This window comes from Tyto alba, unplaced genomic scaffold, assembly GCF_018691265.1.
Source record: "Tyto alba isolate M040663 unplaced genomic scaffold, T.alba_DEE_v4.0 Super-Scaffold_47, whole genome shotgun sequence".
NCBI lineage: Eukaryota > Metazoa > Chordata > Aves > Strigiformes > Tytonidae > Tyto > Tyto alba.
This window is the reverse complement of record NW_024881323.1, coordinates 25,876,581-25,884,779: the sequence shown is the minus strand read 5'-3', so window position 1 is coordinate 25,884,779 and position 8,199 is coordinate 25,876,581. Positions and strand designations below refer to the sequence as shown.

At 46.0% G+C, this 8,199-nt stretch overlaps 1 protein-coding gene across 2 annotated transcripts; it reads left to right on the top strand.

The window, feature by feature from the left end:
• Positions 1-311: 311 nt before the first annotated feature.
• On the top strand, positions 312-7,748 carry LOC122154792 (uncharacterized protein C1orf131 homolog). Of its 2 annotated transcripts, none has more exons than XM_042806596.1 (7): positions 312-678; positions 849-1,141; positions 3,667-3,723; positions 4,851-4,946; positions 5,648-5,734; positions 6,701-6,750; positions 7,407-7,748. In XM_042806596.1, exons 1-7 carry the CDS (start codon positions 618-620, stop codon positions 7,633-7,635), a joined length of 873 nt encoding a protein of 290 aa, XP_042662530.1. In that variant the 5' UTR covers positions 312-617; the 3' UTR covers positions 7,636-7,748. The 2 variants fall into 2 exon arrangements, with proteins under 2 accessions (XP_042662530.1, XP_042662529.1); XM_042806595.1 differs by having other exon boundaries at positions 6,698-6,750.
• Positions 7,749-8,199: the final 451 nt, after the last annotated feature.

Below are 8,199 nucleotides of genomic sequence, written 5' to 3'. Positions count from 1 at the left end.
ATCTGAGGCTGGCATAGGAGCCACAGGGAAAAAATAAGGTCAATGAAGTAATTTCCACCACGTAACACAGGAAAACCTGCTTCGGCCACTCCATCGCTGTGACATTTTCTAGGGCTGAATTTGTCGTCGCTGGCAAGTTTCTGTCGCCGCCGAGGGCTCCCCGCGAAGCCCCTCAGACGCCCACCGCCCCCGCCAGCCTTGCCGCCAGGCCCGGTCCCTGGGCTGCTGGACAAAACCTCTCTGGAGAAGAGTCCCAGACGCCTCCGACCCTTCTTAAGCCGGCTGGCGTTTGACAGCCTACCTGAGGGGGAAGCGGCGCTCGGGATCGGGAGCTCCGACTGTCGCGACTTGACGCGACAGGCACCGTGGCGGAGCGGCGGGCTCGGGGCCCGCAGCGCCTGGGGAAGGTGAGCGTGTGAGGGGAAACGTCCGGCTCCCGCTTGGCCGAGACTTGCCGCCGCCGGGACCCAGGACAGGCCTCGTCCCCTCCCGAGCCCGGCGGGGGCCCGGCCCGGCTGCCCAGCGCGCGGCGGAGGGCGGGGGGAACGCGCGATGGGCGGCGCCATCTTGGGGGCGACGGGAGCCGCTCGGGACCAAACGTCCTTCCGCCCGCCGCCATGGGGTCGCGGGAGCCCTGCCGCCGGCTGGAAGCGGTGCTCGGCGCCCTCTACGACCTGGGTGGGTGAGCGGGGCCGCGCCGTGGGCTGCCGGTCGTGGGGAATGGGGCCGGGCCGGGCGCTGCGCCGTGGCCGGCAGCACCGCGGCCTTCCCTGGGGGTCGGGCGTGTTCACTCTGAAGCGGAGCGACGGCCGCACACGGCTGACTCGGGGAATGCGTTCGGCACGCAGGTGAGGAGCGCGGTGCTCGGGGCGCGGCGAAGGACAGCGAGGCGAGCGTAGGGGCGGCGGCGGCGAAGAAGAAGAAGAAGAAGGAGAAGGAGGAGGAGGAGAACCGAGGACCGCAGCCGGCGGCGGGCGGGCGGCGGGGAGCCCGCGACTTTTTTGGGGAGCTGCGGGCTGAGCTGGCCGCCGCCGGCCCGCCGCCCCCCGCCACGCCGCCGGCCGTGGAGGTCGTGGTGTTTCGCGGGAGGAAGAGGAAGGGGCGGCCCAGCCCCTCGGTAGCACCCACCGGAGGTGCCCAGGTAGGACCGGGGAGCGGGTGGGCCCCCCTGCCCCAGGCACGCCCACGCCTGCAGGCGTGGGTGCTGCTGTCCCGAGTAGGAGCGGCCTTCTAACGGGGTGCGCACCCTGGGCACGGTGCCCGTACCGGTGAATATCTTGCTGCTTCTTTAAAGCACAGATAGATGGGTTTTTGTGAAGCCGCACCAGAGAGTTGCTGCTGAGCAGGTACTGGACTGGGATGCCCTTTCCTGGTGACAGTTAAAACCAAATAAAATCCTCTGCGTGTCTGTTGGTTTTGCTTTTTCCTGTCTCCTTAGTCTGCCACCATAAATTGTGAGATGTCTTCCATAATGCCCCCTCCAGTGTCTAGTTTCTTCCCTCTTGCTAATACAGCTGCCTGGAAATCTGGGATCCTTTGGTGATCTGTGTGCTCAGCTTGATGGCATCCAGTCCTGCTGATTTCCAACAGGGCTGCTGGTAGGGTGGGAGCAGGACTCGAAGACTTTTTTTCCCAATTTCCAGAGATCTCTGGATAACTATCCTATATTTGAACTAGATGTATCCCAACAAAATAAATTGATCTGCAGATAGGACTGCTGATACAGCAAGAAGTGAATGAAATGGGAAGCAAAGCCTCTTTACTTCTGTGCCTAAGTGTTGTGTGTGCTGCTCCGTTCTCGTTAACAGGAGTGGATGTGAGGTGCGAAAGCTTTCTTCTCTGGCATCACAGCAGCACTTGGCTGTTCACCAGCAATGGGGGAAGGCATGACAGCATTAGATCTCAGTCCTCTGATATGGTTTGTTGGTACTGAATTTATTCGTGCTACCAAAAACTGTAGCTGAGTTGCTACAACAGAGAGGCCTGGATAGGCTTGACTGGAAGCTGAGCTGCGTCCCATGCCAAGCAGAGGGTCCATTGCTAATTGATTGGTCTCCAGATTTTATAGCTTCTCTGGTTGTTTTCTTTGAGCCATGTTTATGGCCATAACATCAGAAGCCCAATTCTAAAATAAGGTCTGATGGACAAGCACATGACTGTCTCAAATTCAGGAAGATTTACTGGTATCTGGGGTTTGACTGCTTGGAATTAGGAAGTTCAAGAGACTGACCAAGCAGTTGGTTGAATCCATAAACTTTTGTGCTTTTTCTGGAATGTTTTCCTCTAAAAATTGCCCTAGATAATTATTTTCTTATGCTTTATTATAACTTAAATTTTTCTTCCTGAAAAGACTGGTGTTAAGCATGTTAGTAAAATGGTCTGAAAATAACCATGTTTATTTGTCATTGAAATGGACAGTTTTATATAGAAGCTTTTTGCAGAGTTGGGAGAAGTTTGGGTTTGGCTCCGCTGAATGCAGAGGGAAGCCCTGACGTAACCCTGGAACCTGAACCTGTGACTAAGTATGACTTAAAGTCCTGGAGAGTGAAACCGAAATGCGTTAAAAGCATTCAGGTTCAGTTGTAATATATATGTAGTACTCCTGCTTCCTTGGAGGGGATAGTGCTCTTGAGAGCAAACAGGGAAAGACAAGCAAGCGGATACTCTTGAACAGACTGCAGTTTCCCTGCCCATGCTGCCTGCACCAGAGGCAGAGCATCCACTCAGAGAGGTTGTTCAGCACGTCCTCTCCAAAATCAGGAGTCAGACACAATCTAAAACAAACCTGGGAGATTTGTTACTGTCCCATGTGGGACACTAGCAGGTGTGGAGCTCTCCCTGGGGATTTTGCACTTCTTTTTCTTCCTAGGATACAATCTGTCCCCCCTTGGAGAGTTCCCCTCCAAACTGAGAACTGCTGTTGAAAGGTCTCCACGTAAATCACGGAATAGAGAAGATGGAGTTTTCACTGATCTCATTTTGAGCAAGTAGTTTCTTTAAACAGCTTAAGTGGGGTCCGCCATCTCCTGACAGTGTCATCCTTTGGAGCCGTTTCTCTTGCATTAGTTAAGCTGGATATGTGCTCTAATATATGTCCACACAGTTGCAAATTAAGCCTCTGCGTGTTGCCACCGGCTGTCAGTATATGTGCTATTACCACTGCACTCTCTGTCTCAAACAAAATGACTTAAGGTTTGTGTCCTATCCTGCATCAGCAGTTTGGTATGGATTTGGAAATGGAATTATGCGTGACGTATAGCTCACATGTGGCAGTTTTTATTTTATAAAATGTAATTTATTCTTGAAAGGATAAAAATTAATTGCAGCTATTAATATCTTTCTGAATTATGAAACCCTTTGTAAGTGTTAGGAGATGATCCAGGCAAGAAAATGAAGGACAAAGCTGTATGCACTGTGCTATAATGGTACCCTATAAATTGTGCAAGGTCATTCCAGTAAGATCCTGTAATATCTGAATATTAAAAATGTCACTGAGGCTGTCTCTTTTCATAAATCCGGGTAACAAAGCTGGAAAAAATAGTGCTGGAAAGCTGTATACTCTTCCCAACAACTCTTTCTACATTTCACTGCTTTCCAAAAAACTATCACAATGGACATTTAAACCGGTGTTACTTGTTATATTAATTCCAAATGTTTTGTTTGTAGACCAAAAGAGTGGATGAAGATAAAAATGTGAACGAACAAGAATTTAACTTTGAAAAAGTAAGTCAGCAGGGCCTATCTAACCTCACTATTTTAGTGTGCAGGTATGTGTATCTATATCCTTGTGAAAGCTACGGTGGGACCAATGGGAAGCACTTCCAGAAAAGGTTATCTTGGTGAGGATTTCCCAATAGGTAATTTTGGCCGTATGCCGTGTCAAAGGAGAAGCATGCTGGCTCTTGTCAACTGCTTTGTGTGAAGAGAGGCATGTTGCAACTCTGTGGCCTTTCTTTCAAATCTGTCAGAGAGAATTTGAGGAGGATCACTGTATGTTACCTTTGTAAAGCTATGTGAGTACCCATAATGTTTAACATAGCTCTTTCAGGCCCATATTGTTAATCTTGGATTTCTGATCTCAGGTGGGATGGGAAAAAAAGTGTATTGGCATCTACTTTTGAAACAGCAGATTACTTCTTTCCATTTGTCTTCTTATTCTCACTTGTTCTTATATGAGCATAACTAGCATTGACCTTCTTAGGTACTGATTTGTTTACAGATCTGTGCAAGTGGTTTTATATGCCTGATCTCTGCTCAGGGATGTGCTGTGATCCAGTGAAATGTTTCACTGGAAATTCTGCATGGAGCTTTGTACTGCTGAGCACAATGGGGATTTAACCACTGACTTTAAAAATAGTATGAATTCACCACAGGTTTTGCCAGGGTATTCTTGTATAGTGTCAGCTATGCATGTGTGTGTAGTCAAACCAACTTCATCAATGCCCGGCTGTGTTTCTCACTGGTTAAGTGCGCTGCAGCCAAGAAATGAGAACAGTCTGTAAATGTTGGGTGCTGTGGGTAGCACATTTCATTGTTCTTCTTTGTGCAGCACAACATGATTCCTTTTTATATGGAGGAGATCCATTCCATTGTGTTGTTTTATGTGAAATGAGGAGGTTCAAAAATTGTCCCCCTGACAGTCTTCACCATCCAGAGATTAATGACAGTGGTTAACGGTGAATGTTCTGCAGTATGGCTCCAAACTCAGTTAGTTTTATTTTATAGTATGTTGATTTCAGGTATTATCCAGGGTTTCTTTGGGAGTATGACTTTGTTGTAGTCTGTCAAGAGCTATTTTACAAGAGGCTGGGCAAATTATGAAATGCTTGCAATTTTCTGTAATGTTCTAGGCTCGTCTGGAAGTACACAAGTTTGGAATCACTGGCTACAAGAAGCAGGAACAACGTATATGGGAACAGGAGCGTGCTATCATGCTGGGAGCCAAGGTAATTGTCACTTGGTTTGTGCTGAGCAGTCACCCAGCTGTTACAGTGCAGGAAAGCAGTAAAAAACTCTGGGGGGTTTTGGCACACCTTTTTAAAACACAAGATCCCCTACCCTGACCCACTTCATCCTTACTTTTACATATTCTATTCTGTCTTGTCTATTTTCTGTTGATGTTTGTAAAATTAGTCTGGTTGTGTTATCAGAGATGTTGTACAGATGAAATACAGCTGATTGGGGTGGAAGACAACACTTACCAATTTTTAATCAGGCCATTCAAAACTAAAATGTTGAAGGGAAGGGCTTGCTTTTTAAAGCTTCGCTGTCCCGGTGAGTTAAAGATGGCGAAAACTTTTCAGTTTGATTCATCATCAGTAATACAAAAGAGAAAAAGAATTTTGTAGGTCTTTTTTGGTGGGTGTGGAGGAGTGTGGTTTTCTTTCTAGCTCAGTGTATATGTGGAAATCCTGTAGGTTTGATGTAGAGCATAAACATCCCTCCTACTGTCTCCGGCATGAAAGATGTGGTTTCGATGTGTCTACCTTACATCCCTTCAGTCCCTTCCTCTCACCCAAGAGGAAATAAACAATTTCTGATGTTCCCCTACCACCATCTGAAAAATATTGTCCATGCAAGTGTGTGAATATTTTTTAACCTACTTGAAATTTTCAATCAGTGGTATCCCTCCCAATCTTTATTTCAGCCCCCCAAAAAAGAACATGTGAACTACAGGACTTACCAGGAGAAAATGAAAGAGAAGAAAATGGCAAAGGAGTATGATAAGGGAAAGGTTTGTGTAAAATTTTCTGTATAAAAAGGCAACATGTAAGAGCTAGCCCAAACCTGACAGATAACGCCTCAGGCGCAGGAGGAGTGCCTGAGCTTGACACCTGCTGCTCCCCATGGAGTGGGTTCCTGATGAGTAGGACTCATCATGTTGTAGTGGGTTTCACTGCCTCATCCTTTATGGCTGATAGATTGATGACACAAAATCAGCAGTTGGTTTTGTTCTTTTTTTTTTTTTTTTTTTTTCCGTGCCTCCTAAGAGAAAAAAAAATGGCCTTCAATTAAAGTTTGTTGCATGTTGTCTAACCACAGAGAGCCAGATCTTCAGCTGGTTTTATATCAGCACAGTTCCATCTAGGATCTTGCTCATTGTTTAAAGCAAGGGTGAGGTTTCTCTTGCATCCATCCTGTAGCACAGCCCATCTGGCTCCAAGCCTACTCCCTGCCTCCCATGGAGTCTTCTCATGTAGGTGGGAGCAAGGCGGGTAATTGCTCTGTCAGCCTGTTTCCTGCCACCCTCTTTCCCAGGGGACCTATTTCTCTGTCACATGGCTCAAAGCACATCCAGGGCATGGCCAGAAGTGGTTGAACCCTGTTATTTGACAGGTATGCTCAATCAGGCAACTAGGCACACCTGCCTGGGAGCAAGTCTTTTGACCCAAGGATCTGTCACATGCCCAAGAAGCAAGCCTGTCCTCCTGCGGTGGGGTTTGTGCCTCCCCACGTGGCAGGGGCAGCCTGTTGGTCATGAGAGGGCTGTAATTCCCGTAAGGTGACAGGAAGGGCTCTGGGCACTCCTAGCAGTGCCTCCATAACGCATTGCATCACTTGGCCTGTCAGAAGGTCTCCAACCTGCTTTAAATGCCTGCTGCTCCGTGAAGCAAAGGGTACCACGTGTTTTGAGTGCAGACGGTTGTTTAGCCAAGATGCTCAGATCTCTTTTCATTCAAATATGTATCTTTAAAAGCAGGAACATAAAGGTGATTCTCTCAAGAAGAAGAAGAAAGAACAGAAGGAGAGGTGAGCTGTTTTGAACATGGTTAAAATGAACTTGCTTTGTATAGCCTCTCCAGCATATTTCCCCCCGTGTAACTATGCACAGTCTTATACCAGAAGACGTGCAGTCACTGTGGAAGGAACTTCTCCAGCTGCAGAAGAACTTGGTCACAAAATGATGATGTTGCTCTGTGTCTAGCAGTTTCAGAGAGCTTTAGTTACGCAGCTTAACTGAAAATATGTCAGTTCTGCCCCACATGTCTAAGAACGCAGCTGGAGGTGAGATGGATGTGCGGACCCAGGATGTGCCACGTACTCGGAGCACTTGCCCTGAGATGTAATTAATGCAAAACACGAGATACAGTATACAGAGGCTTGAAAGATGAAGTGGCATTCTTAGTCACAGTATAGCAGGTTCACTGAAATGTGCTCTATATCTTCTTCTTCTAGCCAAGTGTCTTTATGTTTCTAAACTTTCTGAAATGTAAATCATTCTGTAATGTGCTGCAAATTTTGAATGGCTATGCAGGTAATAAATATTCTGGGTCATTACCTGCTATGATTTAATATTCCATAATACCAAACACCTATTTCATAAATAGGTGACATTTTTTACCATATTAAGCTTTTCATGAGTTTCTGTTGTTTCTCTTAATTATTTTTTTCTCTTCCTATTTCAGGAAGGCCAAAAGGAAGAAATCAGTGCCTAGCATTTGGCCTGCAGGACAAGTTGGAAAATTCAGGGATGGGACCTTGATTCTGCAAAGCCATGACATAAAGAAATTAAATCATCTAAAGTTATCAAATGAACCTATGATACAGAGCAAAATGGACAATATACATAAGATAGAATTCACATTGCTACCAACACAGATTTACAGAGCCTGTCGCCTTTCTGCCATGTCCTAATTTTTTTACCTTATTTGTTGTTGCAGGATTTTCTACATTCCATTCTGACTTGGGAAGAATATGAAAATTTACTGTTTTATAAATAAAAATAAGACTTTATATTAAGAACTTTACACAGGCTATTTTTATTAGTCAATACACGCTAAAGAAAGCATGTAACTTTCTGGAGTCAGCTTCTTGGCCAAAAGTAAAATGTCCACTTAATCCAGTAATTAATGGATTAAAATATATAGGCTCTTCACTTTCATCTGGAAGGAATATGGAAAAAACAATACCTTACTTGCTCTGAAGCTGAAGTTGTTATTCTCAAACATTTATGGGCGTACATCTGTTTCTGTGACTTTATGAATTGTTAGTGGATTGTGGAACTGCACAACAGTTTTCCTGTTCGGCAAAACCTCTCACAGTTTCAAAATTATCTGCTTTGGAATAAAAACAAGATTTTCTGAATTTTGTCCCAAATTGAGTTACGGACTCAATTTATATAACTCTGCAAAGATTTCCAAATAAGCACTGTTTCAGATGGTGGCTTGGTGGCTTGTTTTTAAAAAAACCCATGTAAGA